This window comes from Pristis pectinata, chromosome 29, assembly GCF_009764475.1.
Source record: "Pristis pectinata isolate sPriPec2 chromosome 29, sPriPec2.1.pri, whole genome shotgun sequence".
In the NCBI taxonomy this organism is placed as follows: Eukaryota; Metazoa; Chordata; class Chondrichthyes; order Rhinopristiformes; family Pristidae; genus Pristis; species Pristis pectinata.
This window is the reverse complement of record NC_067433.1, coordinates 6,629,801-6,653,445: the sequence shown is the minus strand read 5'-3', so window position 1 is coordinate 6,653,445 and position 23,645 is coordinate 6,629,801. Positions and strand designations below refer to the sequence as shown.

The 23,645-nt window shown below is 47.3% G+C and overlaps 1 protein-coding gene across 5 annotated transcripts in view; it reads left to right on the top strand.

Annotated features, from left to right (window-relative positions):
* add2 (adducin 2 (beta)) overlaps positions 1-12,492 on the top strand; it is a 116,914-nt gene extending 104,422 nt beyond the window's left edge. For 4 of the 5 annotated variants that reach the window (XM_052040968.1, XM_052040970.1, XM_052040969.1 and 1 more), the window contains exons 12-15: positions 3,991-4,080; positions 4,633-4,795; positions 6,655-6,750; positions 10,713-12,492. In XM_052040968.1, coding sequence (XP_051896928.1) covers positions 3,991-4,080; positions 4,633-4,795; positions 6,655-6,750; positions 10,713-11,020 — 657 coding nt within the window. In that variant the 3' untranslated portion in view covers positions 11,021-12,492. Of the gene's footprint in view, positions 1-3,990; positions 4,081-4,632; positions 4,796-6,654; positions 6,751-8,643; positions 8,678-10,712 lie in introns of all 5 variants that reach the window. The other variant, XM_052040972.1, reaches the window with a different exon arrangement.
* Positions 12,493-23,645: the final 11,153 nt, after the last annotated feature.

Here is a 23,645-nt window from a genome sequence, read left to right as displayed (position 1 = left end):
GGTACCTCCAGAGCACATACACCACAAATACACAGTATAGTATGAAAAGCACAGACTGGGAGTGCATTGCACCGTTGTTAATGTGAACGATCTTTCTAAACTTCACCCATCACTGTCAGCCTTTATACCGAATGCACGTGCTCGGTCATCAGCAGGTCTCCGATCTTGTGTAGGGCACACACTGAGTCTCTTCCTAATTTCTCTCTCCCCCTCCCTATGAGAACATAGGACAGGAAGGGGGCGTCTCACCCCGTCAGCTTTTTCCACCATTCACCCGTGACTTAACTCACACACCAACTTTTCTCCAGGCCCCTGATGCCTTTGGTTAACAAAAATCCAATAACCTCAGATTTGGAGTTAATGGCCCACCTCCCGTTCAGTCCCTTTTAGACCATAAGATGTAGGAGCAGAATTGGGCCATTCGTCCCATCGAGTTGCTCTGCCATTCGATCACAGCTGATTTTTTTTTCAACCCCATTCTCCCGCCTTCTTCCTGTGACCCTGCTGGTGGAAGAGAATTCCTAATTTCCCAGCTTCTGCACTTCCCGACTTTACTCCTGCAAACTTACACACTTATTCTGCAGTGAGTTGTGAACACAGCCCAGTCCACCATGCAAACCAGCCTCCCCCCCACTGCCTCCGTCTACACTTCCCACTGCCTCGGGAAAGCAGCCAACATAAACAAGGACCCCTCCCACCCCGGACATTCTCTCTTCTTCCCCCCTCCCACCAGACAAGATACAAAATCTTGAGAGCACACACCACCAGGCTCAAGGACAGCTTCTATCCTGCTGTTGCCAGACTCTTGAACGGACCTCTCATACACTAAAAGATGAACTCTTGATCTCCCAAACTACCTCGTCGTGGCCCTTGCTCTTTATTTGTCTTCCTGCACTGCACTTTCTCTGTAACTGCAACACTATATTCTGCATTCCATCTTCTTTTTACTACCTCAGTGTAATTATGTTTGGCATGGTCTGTCCAGATGATGTGCAAAACAAGCTTTTCACTGTGTCTCGGTACATGTGACAATAATTATAAGCCAATACTGGTTGACGCAGAAGGAAACCGTTCACTCTGTGCCAGCGCCCAGCAGAGTCATTCCATCAGTCTCACTCCCACTTTTATTTCCCTGTAACCCTGAGATCTTTTCTCTGTAACCCTGAGATCAAATCTCCTTTGATTCTTTTGCAAGCCGGTAGATCAACAGGCGATGGTTATTCCTGAGAGGTAATTTACCTTCGCCTATTGACCTATGAGCTTGGGATGCGGGAGGAAACCGGAGCAGCCGGAGGAAACCCACACGGGCACAGGGCCAACATGCAAACTCCACACCAACGGCACCAGAGCTCGGGATCGATCCCAGGTTGCTGGAGCTGAGAAGGAGCAGTACTAACTGCTGCACCACTGTGCCGCCCTGCCAGCAGCCTGTGGACCCTGGTCCTGGATCACCCATTGCCCAAAACAGCAGACACTTCAGTCTCTCTATCCTACCTGTTACCTCTAAACCTCAATTAAATCATCCCTTTTTCAGCTTCCGATGGAATACAAGCCTAGTCTGTGAATATGTGCTCCGCTCTCCAAGCCTGGCCTACCTCTCCAAAAGCTGGGCCCTATACTGCTCAGAGTGCAAATGGCTTTTTATACCATGAGCCTTTAATCCCTTGTTTCCAGACCCTAGATACAAAGAACATATTCCATTATCTTTTTGGATTATTTTCTAAAATGGCCAAGACTATGTATGTGAAGCCTAAGTCTCTGAACTTCTGCTGCTTTTCACCATTCAGACCATACACTGCTCTATCATTTTGGGTTCAGTGTTGGCTCGTGCCTCCACTGTCACAGTTTGGCCTAATACCTTTTGTTAATTTTAGGTTCCTATCCACCTTGCTTACAATGCTGCCTATCCATGTGCCTTCAGTTCTGGTCGCCTCATTATAGGAAGGATGCGGAAGCGTTGGAAAGGGTGCAGAGGAGATTTACCAGGATGCTGCCTGGTTTGGAGAGTATGCATTATGAGGAGAGACTAAGGGAGCTAGGGCTTTACTCTTTGGAGAGAAGGAGGACGAGAGGAGACATGATAGAGGTGTACAAAATATTAAGAGGAATAGATAGAGTGGACAGCCAGCGCCTCTTTCCCAGGGCACCAATGCTCAATACAAGAGGGCATGGCTTTAAAGTAATGGGTGGGAAGTTCAAGGGAGATATCAGAGGAAGATTTTTTTCCCCAGAGAGTGGTTGGGGCGTGGAATGTGCTGCCTGAGGCAGTGGTAGAGGCAGGTACTTTGGTCAAATTCAAGAGATTACTAGATAAGCATATGGAGGAATTTAAAATAGAGGGATATGTGGGAGGAAGGGGTTAGATAGTCTTAGGTGAGGTTTAAAGGTCGGCACAACATTGTGGGCTGAAGGGCCTGTATTGTGCTGTACTGTTCTATGTTCTGTGTTCCAGCACATTTGGATATTCAGCTTTCTATCCCAGCACCCAAGGCCAGAGGAGAAATCTCACAGAACGCCCCTAGTTACATGAAAACAAAGTGATGGAAAAAAACTCAATAGGTCAGGCAGCATCTGTGGAGAGAGAAACTGTGTTAAGGTTTGTGGTTGATGACCTTTCATCAGAGCAAGGGAAATTTAGTAAAAAGGTGTGTTTCAAATTGCAGAGACCCTGGAACCTCTGTCACACCCTGCTTGTTATCCTTACATTCTCCTGAGTACCCAGCCAGCTCACTAATTTGCAGTTCAATCTCTCTTTAATTTTATTCCCCTCAAAGCCCTTAAACACTGGAGTGATGTACAACTTTTCAGTGTAAAGGAGTGGTTTTTAGATTATCATTAGAATTTCTGCAGTATTCCAATTGCTTTAACCCCTGGGACAGAATCAGAATCAGATTTATTACTTGAAATTAACCGACTGACTGATGTGACATGAAATTTGTTTTGCGGTAGCAGTGCAGTGCTAAGATATAAAACTACTATAAATTACAAAAATAAATAAATAGTGCAAAAAAAAGGAATAACGAGGTAGTGTTCATGGGTTCATGGACCATTCAGAAATCTGATGGCGGAGGGGAAGAAGCTGTTCCTGAATCGTTGAGTGTGGGTCTTCAGGCTCCCGTACCTCCTCCCTGATGGTGGTAATGAGAAGAGGGCATGTCCTGTCAAGTATTGAGTTCCCGGTCCTGGGTTAATATTGGTTTAGTGTTGTAGGATCATCCGGCTTGGAAACAGACTCTTTGACTTAGCAAGTCTGCAATGATTATCAAGTGTCCATTTACACTAACCCCATTGTATTCTCCCCACATTCCCATCCGCTCCCCCCGGATTCTACCACACATCAACACACTGGGGCAATTTATAACAGCTAATTAACCTACAACTTTACTGTCAGCGTACCTTTCTGTTACTTCCCCTTATGTATTTACTCCTGTTTCCGTTAAATGTATCTGCATCATGGGAACGTGAGGTCCACATTCCAAACTTTCCGGGGAAAGAAGGAAAGCATTTATTATCGATGTCCCTGCAGAGTGAAACACTGTGTAAGCCTAGAGAAGATCACATTTCATGTAACTGCAGTCAGGAAGCAACTCCATTGGACCCAGAGAGAGAGAGGAGGATGGGGCTGGACAAGGCTCAGGTGAAGGGTGAGGGGTTGGCAGGAGGGAAGAAACACTGAGGAGAGAGAAAGGGGAGAAGAAAATGGAGGAACTGAGCAAGTGGCAGAGGAAACAGAAAGGTAGATGGATTAGAGAGAGAGAGAGAGACAGTCAGAATTAGAGGCAAAATTAACCAGATGTGGAGAGATCCGGGAAGGATGAAACAAGAGGAGTTAACCTTCATGTGACCAGCTTCAACGATACTCCCTCATTGATAGTGGTGCCAAGAGGCACCTGCTGCTTGAAGTTCCCAGCTTTGTTGCTGCCATTACTAGTGTCTGCTGGGTGGATTGTCCATTCGTTCTTTTCCTGAAGGTAGTTGTTTGACCTTTAGATCCGAGAGCAGAACCGGCAGGATATGAAGTCAGCGGGACCACAGTCACAGCTGCTCGCCGGAGTCATCACAGAAAAGAGTCGCAGCCCGGTGAGTCCGTCGAGGGGTCGGTCTCTCATCCGTGCCCTCTTCAGGTGGGCAGAGCGCTGTCAGAGGGACTCACCAACGTTTGTGAACAGGCACAATGATAAAAGGGATAGAATGTGCTTGATTGGCCAAATGGCTTCATTATGGGGCTTCGAACTTCTCTGTTGTATTTGACCTGTGGTTTCTGATCACATGCTAGCACCACCTCAGTAGGGTGTGTGTGTGTGTGTGTGTGTGTGACTGTGTGTGTGTGTGTGTGTGTGTGACTGTGTGTGTGTGTGTGTGTGTGACTGTGTGTGTGAGACTGTGTGGGCATGCCCATGTGTGTGTGAGACTGTGTGTGCATGCACCCGCATGTGTCTGCATATCTGTGTGCATGTGTATGTGTGACTCTGTGTGTGCATCTGTGTGCACATTATGTGCATGCGTTTGTGTGTGTGCACGTGTGTGAGTGTGTGTGCACGTGTGTGTGTGCGCAATTGTATGTGTGCGCGTGTGCGTATGTGTCTCCACAGGACTGGATGGTACATTAACTGTGTGCGTTGTCGTTGTCAGTCTGCAGAAGGAGTGCTGCCTTCAGAGGCTCAGGCTGCAACCGAACAGGATCTGCAGGCACTGGAGCAGGAGCCTGAGCCCCCAAACCCTTTCAACGAGCTCACCGACCAGGAACTGGAGGAGTACAAGAGAGAGGTGGAACGGAAACAGCTCGGGCTGGATGGTAATGTTTTTGGAGTCTCTTGTGTGGAAGCTTGCAAGTTCCGATCGAGTTGTAGAAATACACGTCACAGAAACGGGCCAGTACAGCCCACCTCACCTGCGCCGACCATGATGCCTATCGATCCTAATCCCATCTGACTGCATTAAACCTGCATCCCTCTACACTCCTGTCCAACTACCTGCCCAAATGCCTTTTAAACATTCTAATAGTATCTGTCTCACTCCCTCCTCAGGCAGCTCATTCCAGATCTTCACCACAGATAAATTCAGTGCAGTGTTGGTGTGTCTCCAACCCTACAGCAAAGCTGCCTTTGGACCTGCTGTTAAATCCCTACCTTCTGCTTCTGTCAACAGGTCATGGGCCCGAAATGTTAACCCTCTCCCTCCACCTCTGAGTCTTCTAACGCTTCTACTTTATTTCCGATTTGCTGCATTCTTTCTTTTGTTTTTCATGATGCATAACTAAAACAATTTTTTTTTAAAAAACATGTTGTGGCACTTGCATTCAGCTAAGGCAAATGTAGAACTGGCCAAACTTATTGAAAAATAAAAGCAGAAAATATTGCATCTGCTCAACAGGTCAGGGAGCACCTGAACATACCTGCTGTATATCACTGTTCTTGACTTCGAATATCTGCAGTTCTTTGCTTGTAAATCGGCAGTGATTTTTACTTTTAAACTCGAGGCATTTTATCCAAATGATGTAGCAGCAATGTTATACAGGGAGACTCCCTTAATCTTTGGGGGGGGTCAACGGTTTTGCCTCTAGAATCAGGAGGTTGTGGGTTCAAACCCTACTCCAAACCCTCGAGCACATGTTCCAGGCCAACTCTGCAGTGCAGAACTGAGGGAGCACTCCAGGGTCGGAGGCGCAGTGCGTCAGGCTGGGTGTCCCATCTATCCGTGGAGTTGGAGGGGAAAGGTCCCGTGACACCCAATGATGAGTTCTCCTGGTGGCCTTGCCAGGATGTGGACCATAACCATCAGATGGTGGTTCGTGGGGCTTTGCCAACCACACTTCCAACAGTGACAACATGCCCCACATACTTGACCCTGAGGGTCAAGTGTATGGGACCATCCTGAGACACTTCTGCCTTCCTTTCTGTTGACTCCCACTGAAAGTTATCACCGGGGTAACATCAAGACCTTGCTGCCTGTGGCCTAACTCTGACCAAAACCAGACCCCTGTTGCTGCTGATCCACAGTTATGCCACAACTCTCATCCTTCCTTTCAAATTACTTCCCCCATCTCCGTATCCTCCTGCGGCCCTGAATGTTAACTGCTCTCCTTCCATTCCAGTGTCCTGTGCGTCCCTGATTTCAGACATCATCTGCCCAGACCCGAAGTTCTGGGATTTTTCTCAAAATATTTCTGCCTCTCTAAGTCTTCTTTTTACACTCTGTCTGTCTCTCTCTCTCCCCTCTCTCACTCTTTCTCAGTCTCCCTCCCTCTCTCTCACTCCCCCTCCTTCTCTGCCTTCCTCTCCCACCCTCCCTCCCTCTCCCTCTCACTCTTTCCCTCTCCCTCTCACTTTTTCCCCTCCCTCCCTCACTCACTTGTCCCCTCTCCCTCCTGTGAGAGACCTTGGGATATTTTGCGAGAGATGGGCTGACAGAGGTGTTTCTGTGCTGTATGACTCTATGACTTGAGAGACTGTGTCTGCCATATCATTGTTGAATGGTAGAGCAGGCTTGAATGGCAAGGGCTGAATGGCCTACCCCTGCTCCTATTTCTTGTGCACTTATACCTTTACACAGCTATATAACTGCAAGTTGTTGTTGTTGAACTGGATCATCTAATGCCTTTGCATGAGACTGGATTAAAGCTTCCATGGACTTCAAAAGATTTTCTTAACACAGGTCCAGATGAGGAGGACACCTCTGCAGGGATTTCTCCTCTAAAGACCCCACTGACTTCCCCAACTAAATCACCCACGTCTCCCAGGTCACCAGGAGGTAAGCTATTGATGGGTACATCTCTGCTAGTTCAAACGATCAATCACTGCATTTAAAATAGTAAATTTATCAATGACCTTGAAAGGAAAAATTTGAAGGACTGATCAAGAACCCCATCTGTTCCCCGTGTGGACATGGTGTCTTTTATTCCCGACGTGAGCGCCGGATCTCCTGAGGGTGCATATCGTTATATACAGTTTCCAGTGTAGATTCTGGGATCTATCGTTCCCAGTATACACTTGTGTGTTTTTCCAAATCCTGAAGTCTGGTATTTTCTATAATGAACCCAGACATTTGCTGTTTAATTTGTTATTATTTTTTAGCAGGATTTCCGTTCAGGTTTGGTGCTTTGGTGTGTCTTGAGCTTGCTGCAGTGTTTGTTTGCCTTGTGTGTCATGATTTCTCCACACTCTATTCCAACGAAAAAAGAAGCATTTTCTCCACAGCCAACAGGCTTGCTGTTCATCACCGTCAACCTCGAGGCTGACGCGCAGTCACTGACTGCAGTGTCAGCGGGCAGCTGCTGCCCGAGGCCAGTTTTGCTGAGGGACCAGTTGCCACTCCAACAGTGAACCTGTCAGTTCTCTCAGGGTCAGGGTGGTTCCTGACTGGAGGTGTTGCTCTTTCTGTGGACCAACACTAATATTTGGTTCTTAATGGTTATCTAACTTCTCCCTGCCCCACTTGGGAATTTTGACGCACTCTTGCAATGGACGTGAAATGGTGGGGAGATATTCAACCATAGAGTGCATTACGGCCAAGCGCCAGGTGACAAATCACAGGCTGGGAAATGACAGTGAGAACTTCGGGTTTTTGATGACCTCCCTGGGCATTGGAAATGCGTCTGATTGTCAGCGCATTCTTACCCCCTCCCACATCTCAGGCCAGTGACCTCAGCAGGAAGCGATCACAGGGGCAGCCTGTGTCATAGAGTCACAAAATCATACAGCGCAGAAACAGGCCTTTCAGCCCATCGAGTCTGTGCCAACCATCAAGCACCCATCTTTACACCCATCCTACCCTACCGCATTTTGTCCCCACACTCCCATAGACTACTCCCCCCCCCGGATTCTACCCCTCAACTACATACTTGCGACAATTTATGATGGCCTACATCCCACTGACCTGCATGGCTTTGGGATGTGGGAGGAAACCGGATCTCCCGGTTGTTGTGACATTTTCCTGAATCGTGGGATGAACGGACAGCCATCGATAGTGAACTGCACCATCTTGACTCCAGCCTCTGCCGCAAAACCCACAGAGTCATCGAGGCAACCAGCATGGACAAAGGCCCTTGGCCACCATGTCTGTGCTGGCCATTAATCACCATCTACACCAATCCATTTTCCATTTTGCATCCCCGTCAACACCCCCCCCACCCCCACACTGGTGCAATTCATAGCCACCAATTAGCGCACCAGCCAGAACATCTCCTGCACTGGAGGAGCCTCGCGGCCCCAAGTGACTTTCCCTGTGACAGGCAAAACTTTGGAGGGCTTTCTGATAAAGTTCAGGAGGAGCTGTGCCACGTGGTAAGGGTGTTGGGGGACGGCTCCTGATGTTCAAATGAGAAGTCGTCCTGGGCAAGACCAGGTGCTTGGCCTTCTTCCCCCTGGGAATTGTCTCCACCGTTTCTGTCCGTGCTCCCCTTTGGCGGGGAGTGAACGCTGGAGGCTGTGCTCTGTCTCCAAGCTCCAAAACACAGGCATCCCAATGCAACTGCACTAAGACTAATGGGGTGGGTGTGTGGAGGGGGGGACTTCACTGTTTGACTGAAGTACAATGCTTCTTTGTTCTTGTGTGTGTGGTGATATCTGCTGCCTGCTCAAATGTGGCCATCTTGTTCCATTCTTGTTCTCTTTTTTTTTCCTTTCGTTTGGCTCACGCTAAAAGGAGTTCCTCATGACACTGAGTACTTGTCATTGTAGTAAGTATATTGTTCAACCCCTCCAACTACCCCCCTCCGTGCTATCACCCCGGGAGACCCAACCCCCCCCCCCCCCTCGATCCCCACCCCCCTTGCAATCCTCGGTATTCCCATTCCCCTCCCTGCCCTGTGTGACACAGCAGGGAGAGAGTTGCAGGTTTATGTGCAAAATGCTTGCTTCCAAAACTGGGACGCAAGAGAGCCACGCGTCCGAAACACTGCCTGAGTTTTCGCTGCCCCCTTAGTTCAGCTCAACCCTTCCCCGCACAGAGTACAAAGGCTCTCGTGTGCTGCCTTGTGCATCAGTAGCCTGGTTTACACCTTCCCTCATCGATGACCTCTGTTTTCCCCGAGTTTGCTTATGACTCCCACACACAATGCAGAGGGGATATTAGAAAGGCTTTATGCTGTTTATACATTTTGAAGGTTTAATTATGTTGAATATGGGATTAATTTGGACATTAAAACTGGGTTTTGATTGTTGTAAAATGGGATGAGCTGATTAACAAGCCACAACAGCACAATGCTTGGGCTGACATCACTTCTGAATTAACACTGTTTAGATTTATCCTGGTGGATCTATTCACAGCTCATTCATTTCCTAAATTTCAATGTTTATGAATAGAAGAGAAAACATTGTCCAAATACAGTGTCAATTGTACACCGCTTCACTTCTGGAGGGGGTGGGGCGGTGACTATCCCAAGTTAATGGGGTAAAACTGCCCTCATGATACCGACTGTAACTCTCACGGGTTACCTTACCCAGTGATCACAGCACCTCTGTCCATCAGCACAAACATGCCCCAAAATTTTGCAGTATTAAAACATAAGATACCTTTTTTAGTCACATGTACATCGAAACACACAGTGAAATACATCTTTTTGCGTAGAGTGTTCTGGGAGCAGCCCGCAAGTGTCGCCACACTTCCGACACCAACATAGCATGCCCACAACTCCTAACCTGTATGTCTCTGGAATGTGGGAGGAAACCAGAGCACCCGGAGGAAACCCACGCAGACACGGGGAGAACGTACAAACTCCTAACAGACAGCAGCCGGAATTGAACCTGGGTCGCTGGTGCTGTAAAACGTTACGCTGACCACTACACTACTGTGCCTGCCCTAGAAATAACATCTCCCATCGGGGAATTGAACCCCGGTCTCCCACGTGACAGACAGGGATACTAACCACTATGCTAACGAGGAAGGGATATGAGACTGGAATCAAGTTTAGTCCCTTGCTGACCAGGGAGCTGCTTCAATAGGGGGTCCTTACAAGGTGCGTCTTGCTACGTTAAGCTGTCCTACACCCAGCTTTATCCTGCTTATGGTACATCTCACCCCAGCGTTGATGCCCACTCCCTGACCAGTTCTTCCTTCCTGCAGCCAATTTAGACAACCTCCTCCTCCTCGGCCCCTCTCAGCTGCCCCCGTAATGTCGGAGTGTTCTGAGTCTCCGTGCATGCTTAGTTTGTTCATTGTGTCTTGAGGATTAATTTGCTAAAGTCCCTCTAGCTTCCCTCCATTGCCATTATCTCCAACAACGGCTACACGCTCAAACATCATTGGGGCTTAACCTGCTGCTGGCTTCAGTCTCCCAGACTGGGACCAGGAGAGGAAAGGCCCAGATCACTCCGTCACAACTCTTCCGTTGTGTTGTTCTGCATTGTGGCAGAGACCCTGCAATAATGTGCCAGTTGAGAATATAACACATCTCCCAGAAATCAGGTGCACGCATTCGAAGGAGTTTTATTCAGAGCGCGCCCCAATAATAAAGCCAAGGTGGCTTCACAAGTACAGTGCCATGCAAGTCTCACACTGGGCACTCTGAGTGTTAGGACCCAATTTGTTGAAGATGTCCAAGTGTCACTTTAGCTTCTGGACCAAGTGCAAGTGTTCAGCTGGCCTGTGAAGTCTATCCTAAAGCACTTGGCAATAATCGGCTTCCGTGAAGGCCTTTGGAGGTTGGCATTGAGTTCCACCTGGACTCGATATGTTGCAGCTCTGAGCTTTTGTGCATTTCTCTTCCCCCCAAGAAACCAAGGTATCCGAAGATTCAAAGGCGCTGGATGACACTGTGGCCCCTGAGGAGGTGTTTAATGGGAAGGAGGAGGACCTCTCTGTGGAGGAGCAACTGAGCAAAGGCATGCAACAAGTGACAACCAATGTGGAGAATGGTACCGAAGCCCCTGTTAAACAGGCCAAGGACAAAACCGAGTCTGTGACCAGCAGCCCTCTCTCACCCGAAGGCTCCCCTTCCAAGTCTCCATCCAAGAAGAAGAAGAAATTTCGTACCCCATCTTTCCTGAAAAAAAGTAAAAAGAAAGAGAAAACAGAGTCCTGAATTGGGAGAGGAGAGGGAAGTAAATGTACACAACGACTTGTTTGAACAGGGAACTGTGGTATATACCAGCTGCGTCAATTGAGTGCACCAATTCTTGTCACGTTTGCACTATTAACAGTGCAGAGTGGCAAAACACTAGCACCTACCTGAACACGGAGGGCCTGAATTTCACTGCTCACTAGTTTTGCTCCACTTGTTTAACACATTTTACAATCTGTGTTATTTTAATGAATCAGGTACCCATTAATTTTAAATGGGTTAATGGTTTAGTTAAAATTTTGCAGATGGAAATGCAGTGCACTAGGATTAGCACCCAGATGAACTACATTCAGCCTCGCCCTGCCCTGTCCCACACAGCAGACCTGGTGACGGGCTGGCTTTAAGTCCTCAACACGAGCTGTGCTGAGTAGACTATAAGACCGTCGAGCATGCAGTGCAATTGTGCCCTGGGTGTAATGGGTAGAGTGCTTAAACAGATGCCTTAAGCTAACCCCTGGGCTACAAGGAGAGGCAGTGAGAATGGGGAGTGTTTACCATGTACGTTGGAGGCAGACGGAGAAACCACTGAATCCTAAGTGTAATCTTTAATATAACAGTGCAGTTATTGGAGCTCAGCAGAAGGTAAGGAAGGGGTGACTTAGCAACAAAATATGCAGAATATCTTGAAATTAGAAAGGAGGCATATTGCAGGAAATTCAGAAAGGATGGGACTAGAACATACAGTAGGTGGAGTGAGCTAGTTATTAATTGTACCAACCAAACTGGCCCTGAAGGCTGCCTTGTTTCTGTGTTGTTTTCCCAGGAGGGACATGGTTGGATGCCTGTCAGGTGGAGTATTTACAATATTTACTATTTATGTGAAGACCGTGCAAAGCCTGCTCTTTTGCCCAGTCTTTCTTTCTTTGATTAGCATAAGATCTCTGTGGTTCAGACAGGGCTCAGGCCAGTTGGAGCTTTGCTTGAATCCCTGGGAGTCCAACCTGATTTGTCACTGCCTGGTGAGATTTATGCAAACTGTGCGGCGGTTTCAGGAGAGGGGACGTCCGTGCACCACCACTGCAGCCCGGCAGCGGTCATCACCCCCTGCTGCAGCTCTTTCATCCCCACTGGCAGCCCATCCAAAATGGCACTGCAGCTCCACCACAAAAAGTATAGGCAATACAGATGTTTCATCTTGGAATTTCCAACCTCAGTTCTATCTGAGACTCTAAATGTCTCGGTCAGATGATGCTGTAAGTTCCAAGTGGAGGTAAGAAGATACTTTAAGCTCTCTTTTCCCTTTTTCTCACTCTCTCTTTCTTGCTCCCTCTCTCTCTCACTCTCTTTCTCTTGCTCTGTTTCTCTCACACTGTTTCAGTCTCACTCTCTCTCCCCGCTCTCTCCCCTGCTCTCTCTCCCCTGCTCTCTCTCTCTCTCTCTCTCTCTCTCTCTCTCTCTCTCTCTCTCTCTCTCTCTCTCCCGCCCCCCCCCTCTCCTTCCCACTCCCCCCCCCCCCCTCTCCCCCCCCTCCTCCCCTCTCCCTCTCTCCCCCCCCCCCCCCTCCCCCCCCACTCCCCCCCCCACTCCCCCCCCCCCCACTCCCCCACTCCCTCTCCAGCCAGTCCAATATGACACAAGGCTACCAGTTTGGTATTTTGGAGTTTGGTTTCATTTACCTTTTGTAGGCTCAGAGGAGTTGCACTTGTTTTACCTCCTCCCAGTGGTGTTTTACATAGTCCCTACCCAACCCAGCCTGGGCTCTACTCTTTTAAAAGCTGAATGCAGTCACAGCTGTGTACAGACCACCCAGAGCAACATCAAAGACCATGTGGAAATTCTGTCGAATCGCCTGTGTATATAAAGTAGTCCACATTATCTTAATCAGCCATTTATCAATGGCATCCCTCGCTAATTGGAGAGAGGATGAAGGTGACCAGAAAGTATGTTCTGAGATCTGAACCACAGAAAATGTGATCTCATCCACCATGGCCCATTGACCTTTTGAATTTATTTTGTAAAAGTAAATCTGGTGTCAGATAAAGTGATTCTTCTGTCTAAAGGGCACTGCAGAAGATGAAGGTGGGTATCACCCAGTGTGAATTGTAACAGCAGCTGCTGGAAAGGTGTTGAGCGGGTGGTGACTGTCACTGGCAGTGCCTCAGTGTGAGCAGCACACCCACCGCCAATTAACACCTGTGGTCCTCCTTTGCTGAGTGAGTTCCTCAAGGATGAAGGACACCGGTCTCTGGATGCACGTTGTATAAAGAGTGCTTCCCAGCCCTTTTGCCCCAAGTGCACAGATCCTGAAAGTTCCCAATCCATCCATCAAAACACCAAACTCCTCGCTCTGAGTGCCAGTTATTCAGAATTTTCAACCTAGTCCTTCAACCACCTGCTAATAGGAAGATCTTCCCTCTGTTAACTCTGCTTAAACCCGTCATCATCCTGAACGCCCTCAAGCAGAATCCACCCCACAGCTTCTCCTATCTGACCTTGGAGCTGGAATCCGCCACCCCTTGGAACCATTCCAGTAAATTTCTTCTCGCCCCTCTCTTGGCTTCTCACATCCTCTGTGAAGCGTGGTACCTAGAATTGGATGCATTTGAGGAAATCGTTTTCCTCTGCCCAAGCCGTCAAATTCCTCCAATATTTCCGCACCTCAGTTGGAGCCCGGTGTGTAGCTGTAATGGTTCGTGGGTTTGCAGTGCATGCAGCCATGTGGAGTAGATGATTCTTGTTCTACACGTGCCAGGTGCTTTATGCTGTGCCAGTTAGCAAAAGGTTTTATTTCTACGTCACCTTCAATGAAACATTGTTCCTCTGTCACACAGGGTGTCATCCCTTAAATCACATCTTTGAGATAATCAGAGAGCCACCTTCTGCACTGGGGTCAATTAAAGGTGGTGTGTTGGTGTGAAAAAAGCCACAGCCCTATCCCATGATAGAGTACCACAGCATAGAAGGTGGCCACGGAGATTGTGTCAGCTCTTCCCAGGACCAGTCTTGCTTTTCCCCTGTGTCCATGTAATTTGTTTATCCAAATCCCGTACAGCTGCTGTTGAACTTTTAACCATCACCTTGCCAGCCAGTGCATTTCCATTCGCTAGGTGAGAGGGTCTTCCTAATTCGTCTCTGGCTCTGCGTACCACCACACGGAAGCTGCACCCACTCATTACCAATACTTTGGCCACACGATGCCATTTCTCTTGATCTAAGCTATTCATGATTCTAAACACCTGCCCCATCCACTCTGCTCTTTACTTTGTCTCCTTCAAGGGAAATCCTAGCTTCTCCAGTCCATCCACAGAGCTAATCCCCCTTGGTAATGAATCTTTCTATATGGTCCCCAAAGTTTATTGACGTTGTGTGGTGGTCAAGATTGGATATAACTTCCCAGCTCTTGTACTCTAGGTCTCTCCCCTCAAGCTTATCTTAACCTGCCTACCACCTTCAAAGATTTCTGCACAGACACCACAGGGCCTCTCTGTTCTTGTGTCACTGTAAAAGTGTACAAGTGCATTGTTTTACCTCCTGTTTCCTATCAAATGTAGCACCCACATCACACCGAAGTGAGATCCCAATACACCAGGGAAAAGGTGCATTTAAAATATATTCACTGAATACTAAAATGTCCACATTTTAAATTGCCTCAGTGCAATTTCTTGATGTCAGGAACTGAAGTGAATATCTTTCTACTTTTATATGTTGCCTGACATCAATACATTCCTCAAGAGGCACCTAATAAATTAGGAATTAGTCCATAATTGTTTTAATCCTTCTGCCTGTTTTGAGCATTGTACGTGGTCATTGGTGTTGACACAGCCGGGGCAATGTATTCAGGGGTTATAATCAGTTGTGCAGTTAAACAGGGGCTGGCATGAGTCTTTTCTGTAGTGAATTGTAGTCCAGATGTCCTGCCAGCCCTGGCAGTGGAGATGGGTTCAGTGGTAACTTTCAAGTGGAAATTGATCAGATGTGTGAGAGGGAAAGTGCACAGCAGTGAGGAAGCAGCAGGATAGTGGGACGAATTGGAGAGCTGTTTCACAGAGCAAGCGCAATGAGCAACTGTCCCCTTGTAATGCAAGATTGTATGACAAATAGACCATAAATGCTGGGTTCGTCATGCTAACGGCACAGAAATAATTTCAGCCTTTTAACAGTCTGCCCAGAATCACCTGTGACCTGGTAGCTTCCCCAGTGACAGTCCCAAGCCAGCTCGTTCAGTTCCTTCAGCAGAACTGAAGGAACTCAGTGGGCCAGGCAGCATCTGTGGAGGCAAAATGATGGTCGAAGTTTCAGATCAAGACTCTGCGAAAGGACCTGACACGTTAACTATTCTTTTGACTTCACCGATGCTGCTTGACCTGCTGAGTTCCTCCAGCAGATTGTTTGTTGCTCCAGATTCCAGCTGCCTCTTGTGGTTCATTCATTTGCCGTATTGATAGGGTCTGACATCATGCCAATCCGTTGTAATTGGTTTATTATTATTGTCACATGTACGGAGGTACAGTGAAAAACTTGTTTCGCATGCCATCCATACAGATCATTTCCTTACAACAGTGCATTGAGGTAGTCAAGGAAAAACAATAACAGAATGCAGAGTAAAGTGTTACAGTTACAGAGAAAATGCAGTGCAGGCAGACAATAAAGTGCAAGGGCCATGAGGAGGTAGATTGTGAGGTTAAGAGTCCATCTTATCGTACTAGGAGACCATTCAGTAGTCTTGTAACAATGCGATAGAAGCTGTCCTCCTTGTAATCCTCTCCTAGACGTGCTCCTGAGACATCGACACAAGTAACCTCCGTTTGCCTGAAAGTACCCTACTCCCAAAAGGTGATGGGTGCACATGGGCAAGTCCTGAAGGCGAGAAACCCTGACAAATGCATAGTGCTTTGACCAGCAGTAACGTGACCTTCCCGGGCACCGAACTCTGACCAGAGAAGCGCATTTCCCTTTCAGACAGCTCTGTTGTGTATAAAGTCATGAGGGGCATAGGCAGGGTGAATGATCACAGTCTTTGTTCCAGGGAGGGGGAACTAAAAACTAGAGGGCACGGGTTTAAGGTGAGAGGTGAAAGATTTAAAAGAGACCTGAGAGGTAACTTCTTCCCACAGAGGGTGGTGCATATACAGAATGAGCTGCCAGAGATAGAGTTTGAGGCAGGTACAATAATAATATTAAAAGCCATTTGGATAAGTACATGGATAGCAAATATTTAGAGGGATATGGGCCAAACATCGGCATGGACAAGTTGGACCAAAGGCCTGTTTCTGTGCTGTGTGAATCAATGACTCTATGACTTTGCCTGGAGAATTCTTTAGATTTACGGACCTGAAGATGGACCTTTGGTTCCAGAGTGAAACCACTCATAGGTTGTTTCATGTCTCTGTGGAAATTGGACCAGGCACCTCGTGACCAGGACACCGTTCTTGGCAGGGCAGGTGGGATGAAATCATTCCTTTTGGAGCATTGCTGGGGGACTTGGAGCACACTACCGAGGGAGCACCTATCGTTGGGACTGCCGGGTTTTCCCAGTGCACTGCCTGACTGGCGCAGCTGACAGGTCACCCTGCCAGCCCTATCATGTCCCTGATCTGTAGACCCCGACCCCATGAACCCCCCTCCCCATCTAAGGCTCTGACCTTGCACCCCCAATCAATGACCATCTTTCCCACCTCTTCCCAATCCATCACTATACCAGTATCCTGGTCACTCCTGCCAACCTCACCCCAAACCATGCATTGGTGTCAATATCTCCCTCCAACTCCCGACCATCCCCAAAACCAGGCATGGAATAAAGGACTGTGGGGAACATGTAAGTCCTGGTCAGTGTTACCTCGGGTGCAGGGTTGTGGGCCCACAGCCCGAGTGGTGGAGCTCCTGTGCTGTCAATCCTAACTCTTTGAAGCTCACCAGTGTCTTGTGACTGACCTGATTGATCTACCAAAGGAAGGATGAGTCAGGCTGATGTGTTTTCTGACCTTGAATAGCTACTCCTGTGGCTGCTGTTACCAGAGGAAGCATCAAAAAATCTTCAGAAGTAAGCACAGCATTTTCAGAAAGTGCAGGGACTTCAATGTTGTTTCAACAAGCCCCTTCAACACATTGTTCTTAAAATATTCTACTCCTCAACAAATAATTGCTCTTGATAACCTGACAGGGAAATCCCCCCTGGGTCGTAGCTCGAAATGGGACAGGAACAGTCAGGAAGCACTGTCTTCCTCTCCATCTGCCCACATTCGTATCCCTGCTGCACCCAATAGATGTTGTCAAATGTTGTCTGAAACCATAGGTGCATTGGCAGAGTCTTAAATGGGGGCAACAGCTGTACATATTGGTCAAAAAAATTGTTAACGAATCCCCACAGACATTATGAAATGAAACGTAACTAGATATTAGAGCCCCACGGGTAACATCCCGGAAACAGAATGGAGAGCCTGTAATCCCAACAGGGCACTTGATCCAGGGATGAGATTAAACTCCAGTTTCTCTGAGCCCCTTACACTGCACCTCTCCAGATCATTGGAATAACTCCAGCCTCTCGAAGGAGATCCAGGGTCATCCAAGCTGCACCAGAACTTTGAATGTTGTAAAGGGAAACGTTTGCACTTGCCCTAGTTCAGTGACCACACCTGTGCTCAACTCCAAAGATCGTGGGTTCAAATCCTACAATAAGTTCTCAAATTCAAAAAGAAACGAGGAAATGCTGCACTGTCATTATTTCAGAATGAGAAGTTAGAATGAGAAGTTAAATTGAGGCCACATCTGATATCAGGTGAATGCAAAATAAAATTCCACAAAGCTATTCAAAGAGCAAGGGAGTCTTCCCAGGAGTGTTGGCTGGTATTTATCCTTAAGAAAATTCCAAAGCAGCTTCAAACAACCTGCTGGAGGAACCCAGCAGGTCGAACAACATCTGTGGGAGAAAAGGAATTGTTGACGTTTTGGGTCAAAACCCTTGAGAGTTTCAACCCGAATCGTCGAAATTTCCTTATTCCCCCACCGATGCTGCTCGACCTGCTGAGTTCCTCCAGCAGATTGTTTGTTGCTCCAGATTCCAGCAACTGTAGTCCCTTGTGTTGCCACAGTAGGTTATCTGATCAACTTTAATCGCTTTGTGGGAGCTTGCTGTGGACAGGTTGGTTGCTACGTTTCCACCACGACAAAGGTGACTACACTTCAAGCGTACCTTATTGGCTGTAAAGTGATTTGGCAGGTCTTGCAGTTGTTCAAAGTGTAATGGAAATGCACGTTCCTTCTCTGCTCCCCATATTCTGTATTTGCCAACGGATAGCTGAGAGGGGATGATGCTGTGTAATATCTTCTGTTCAGTCACACTGCGAAACCTGAGAAAAGTAGCGTCAAACTAGGCTGTGGCTTAAGGATCAACACACAAAGCGCTGGAGGAACACAGCGGGTCAGGCAGCATCTATGGAGGGAAATGGGACAGTCAACGTTTCGGGTCGAGACCCTTCATCTGGACTCAGTTCCCTCCACGGATGCTGCCTGACTCACTGAGTTACTCCAGCTTTTTGTGTGTTGCTCCAGGTTCCAGCATCTGCAGTCTCTTGTGTCTCCGTGTTGCTGAAGGATGATGGTTACATAGGATTTGCCATCCAGTGCTTCTTGAGTTTATAAGTCAGGTCACTGTTAGATATTTTGCTCGTTGTGACATGCAGAACTACATACTCCCTTCTCCATTTACACAAGATCATGTATAATTAAGGGTATGGAAGCACCCTGCGATCCTCAGTGCACTGCGCAGATGGTTTCTGAATTACACTGAGGATTTTGACTGCTACATCAGACAGTGTGTTCTGTGGGTTAATCCCTCACTGTGTGAATGACAGCTTCCTAAAATCAGCCCTGATTTGAACCTCTCTTTCTCATCTGCTCTTCCTTTTGCACTGTACCTTAAAATGATTCCAAAAGTACCTTTTCCAAAGCGAATGTTCCCTGTGTTGGTACACTTCAGAGGAACACACTGCACGGATCATATCCAATTTATTCTCACTGTATGTTTGATGTCCCTTTTCATTTTTGGCCACCTTCCACCTCCCATTCCACAGGAAGAAACAAATTTGAGATTAACGACATTCATGAAATGCAAACCAAATATTAAAAACAGAGCTTATTGTCATTGATATTTATGCCTTTGCTGTATAATAAACCATTGATTCCAACTTCCTACTGTTTGCAACCATAGCACTTAAAAAAGAAAGATATATTGTCCCAAGACTTGATGCATCCCCTGTGCTTGTTTTTAGAGAGTTGTGTTACTTGTGCTGTCTGTGTCTGACAATCTTTGCTGAGCGCCACAATCCAATGTAATGTATATGGCTTGATGTCGATATCTAAGGTAAAGAAAAATGTTGGTGCATTGCATTTGGTGCCTCACTGTGATCTGGCTACCTGTAAATACTCATCTGTTTCCGCTCGATGTGTGCCTAGGTCTTTGTATTCTAATGTTCTGCACTGTAATTAAAATGAACTTGGAACTGGCTAATCTAAAATTATTCCATCATTATATCCTGGTGAATCCATCGGCAAGATGAATGAGAAATGGTGGACCGAGGCAAATCCATCACCAGCACAAGGGAATTTTCCTGGTTCCTCCGTGGATATGTTTGGAATGTTGAGTTGGGTGGAGTGTAGGGGGTGAGCTGTGATAGTTTTGGCCTGAGTGAGCCTGGAACTGATATTTTGTGCGGCGATTTTTCCACAAGACTCGTCTTTTGCATTTGGAAGAAGTTCTAATCCCAAAATCTAAATTAAAAGAGAATAACTACAAAGTGTAGGGCTTGAAATACACCTGCATTGGGAAGATTGGTGGAATCTACTTTTCCCAATTCAGAGCTTCTTAAATTATGTGATAATACAAAAAATATTCTAAATCATGATCAGGGCATTTGCACTGCATGATTCACAATTATTGAATAATGTCATTTTTTAACAATAACTACAATGAGCAGGACTCCAATAACCATTGCCCAGAGAGGATTCCCTCTGACTTTGGAATATCTGATTCTAAACAGAGCAAATTAGGCCACCAAACCAACATTGGATTGGAGCAGGTGGATGAGCAGAACCTTTCTGCGTAGCCGAATTAGCCAGGCCAATTAATCAGTTATCAGTTTGTTCTTCAACATTAATGTTTGGGTTGCAATCCATTTGCACACTGAAACTTATCCTAACACGCTCCATGTAAAAGATGACTGTAGCCATGCTCTAGGTATGTGACCTTGCCTCATCCCCAGTTTGATCACCCTGCTATATTTATTGCCTGCAGCCAAGAGAAGGGCAACTGTTTTGGTCTAGTCCCTTTGCCGATGGTTCTCTGGCACAACACAGAGTGAAAAGAGTTTTGGGGCACAGCTGAGATCAGGAAATGTTAGATTTAGGAATCCGAGGGAAGAATGTTGTCTGACAAGATGTTCCATTGCAGCTTTTCCATGTCTACCTGGATACATGGAAATGGACAGAAGCATTGTTTCCAATTTTTATTAGAAGGATCCACCAATTATTTGAAAATATCTGCTGGCACTTGTATCCCGTTTGAGATCACTGGGCAGTTCATTACTGTATAGTACTTTCAGCTGCCTACTTCATGAATTCCCAGGACAATTCAGAAGTGTTAGGTAATGGATTTAGGGAGATGTAACAAGGCTAAGGAAGAGTTTGGTGTGGAGGGACAGAGAGACGGTGGAGTGTACATCCACAGAGCATTAAGGTCATTAATATTTCATACAGGATACTTTCCTTTATCAGATGATGGATAGCACATTAGAGCAGGGAAGTGTTAGGCCACAGTTTGAGATCTGCGCACAGTTCTGGTCACCACATTACAGGAGAGGTGTGATTGCACAGGAGAGAAGGCGGAGGCAATTTACAGGGATTGTAGCTGCGAAGCAAGATCAGACAGGCTGGGGCTATTGTCTTTCAAACAGAGGAAGCTGAGGGGAGAATTAATTGTGTATAAAAATAGGAAGACCCCATTTCCCTGAGCAAAGAAATAAAAAAAGCATGAATCATTGATTTAATATAAATGACAGAAGGATTAGAGGGGAGTTGAGGAAAGATTATTCACTCAGTTGGGGGTCTGGATCTCGTTGTCTGAAAGGGTGAAGAAGTCAGAACCCTCATTACATATAAACATTACTCGGATGTGTACTTGAACAGCTGTGACCTGCAATGTGTGGAGCTACTGCTGTACATGGGATTGATTAGGTAGGGTAGCTCTCAATATAATGGAATGACTAACCTCCTGGGTAATTTTTTTCTGAATGGTGTTCTGACTCTAGGGTACAGTACTTAAACTGCAGGATAGAGATCTGCATTTAATTATCACATTCGGTATTATGATGACAATTTACAATACTGTTTCCATTTCAGGACTGTGTCCAGATTGTGTTACTCCAAAAAGTGCTCTCCCAGTTGTGGCTCACATGATTTTATTGATGATTGTACAACTTATAAAAGTGTTGGTGTCAGCCACCGCACTTGGAGCACTGGGTCAGGAGTATGTGGGTTCAGTTCCCACAGCAGTGACTTGAGCACATGACCTCGGCTGACTCCACGGTGCTTCACTGAGGGTGTACCACACTGTCGCAGGGTCAGCTTTCGGATAAAATGTCAGATCAAGATGCCATCTGCCATCTGCCCTCTAACGTGGTCATGAAAGGTTCTGTCGCTCTCTTTCCCGCAGCTGGTTCCCAAGCCCAGGATTTGAACTCCCTCCATCCCGCGCTACCTGTCCAGCATCCGCCCGCACTTCCCTGCATTCTGCATTGACTGGCATGTGGCAACATTCATCATCCAGGTGAGTTCTCCCTGACTCCCAGACAATATTTATCAGTTAGCATCACAAATAGATTAGAATCACATTGCTGTTTGTGAGAAGCCCCACTCCCACCCCACCCTGATGCAGCTTTGTGACATCCAGGAGTGACACTCCCAGTGGAAGTGTTTCATTGGCTGGTGATGTGAGGCTAATGCTGCTGCTAACCAGTGAAGAAAAGCAAGTGTGGCCTCACCAGCACAAGCCCTTGACTTGCCGTTTCAGTACAGTCTATCCCATTTGCCTGCATTTGGCCCATATCCTTCTAAACCATGCTTATCCACGTACCTGTCCAAATGTCTTTGAAACGTAGTAATTGTACCTGCCTCTGCCACTTCTGGCAGCTCGTTCCACATGCCCAGTACCAGCTGTGTGGAAAACTTCCCCCCTCAGATCTCCTTTCTCCTTTAAATCTTTCCCCTCTCACCTTAACCCTCTGCCCTCTAGTTTGAGACTCCCCTACCCTGGGAAAAAGACTGACTGTCTACCCTATCCATGTTCCTCATGTATCAGGTCACCCCTCAGCCTCTCACTCCAGGGAAAACGGTCCCAGTCAAGCCAGCCTCTCCTTATAACTCAAACCCTCCAGTCCAGGCAATATCCCTGTGAATCTTTTCTGTGCCCTCCCTGACTTCATCTTATGATATAGTACAGTGACCAGAACCACCCACAATGTTCCAAGTGCCATCTCACCAACGTACATCTGTAACATGATGTCCCAACTCCTGCGCTCAATGGCCTGACCAATGAAGGCAAGCGTGACACACGCCTTCTTCACTACCGCGACTGCCCGTGTTGCAGCTTTCAGAGAACCACGTACTTACAGGTCCTCTCCGGTTACACACATTCAACTTATCAACAGCCCGCACACACAAACGACCGGCGGGAAGGATGGGGATGGATTTACTGGCTGCTGCAGGCACTTTCTGCCAGGTGGGAACGGGTCATTTCTGCGTGCCTTCTCTCCCCACACTATCGGGGGCTGTGTGGAGCTGAGCAGAGCCGGGAGCACTGGGCAGACTCACTCACTGGGTCAGAGAGGCCGGCTGGCGGCTGCTCCTCCCGCGCCTGCTCGATCTCCCATCACCCCTCTCCCACACTCTGTCTTTGCTCATTTCCGACTCACGAACAGTTTGGGTTACGAACAGTCTTCAGGAATGGAACCCGGTCGTAACCTGGGGACTGCCTGTACACCCCCAGCTGTATCTGTTCAGTAACACTTCCCCGGGCCACATACAGCCATGTACCAGGGCAGCGGGACCCTGAGGATGGCTTTGCACAGCTGGATGAGGACAATCACTGAGGCAGTGGCTGCCGTTTACTGTGTATGTCCTGCGCTGCTTTAGCTTCCCAAAACGCATCACTTGGCACTTGTCTGAGTTAAATCTGCTCACTTTCCCAGTTGATCTACATTCTATTAGCCAGGGATGGTAGAGTGAAGGAACCATGGATTGCTCCAACTCTTGGATACATCCCATCCAGCCCAGGTGACTTATCTAGCCTAATGTTTTTCAAAAGTTCCAGCACATCTTCTTTCCTCACGTCGACATGCCCTTGTGTATCAGCCTGCCCTACACCATCCTCACAAACATCAAGGTCTCTCTCACTGGTGAATACTGAAGCAAAGTATTCATTAAGGACCTCCCCTACCCCTTCCGACTCCAGGCACATGTTTCCTCTTTTATCCCTGATCGGTCCGACCCTCACTCTAGTCATCCTCCTATTCTTCACATGCGTGTAGAACGCCTTGGGGTTTTCCTTAATCCTACTAACCAAGGCCTTCTCATGCAGTTGCATTAACTGCAGTTG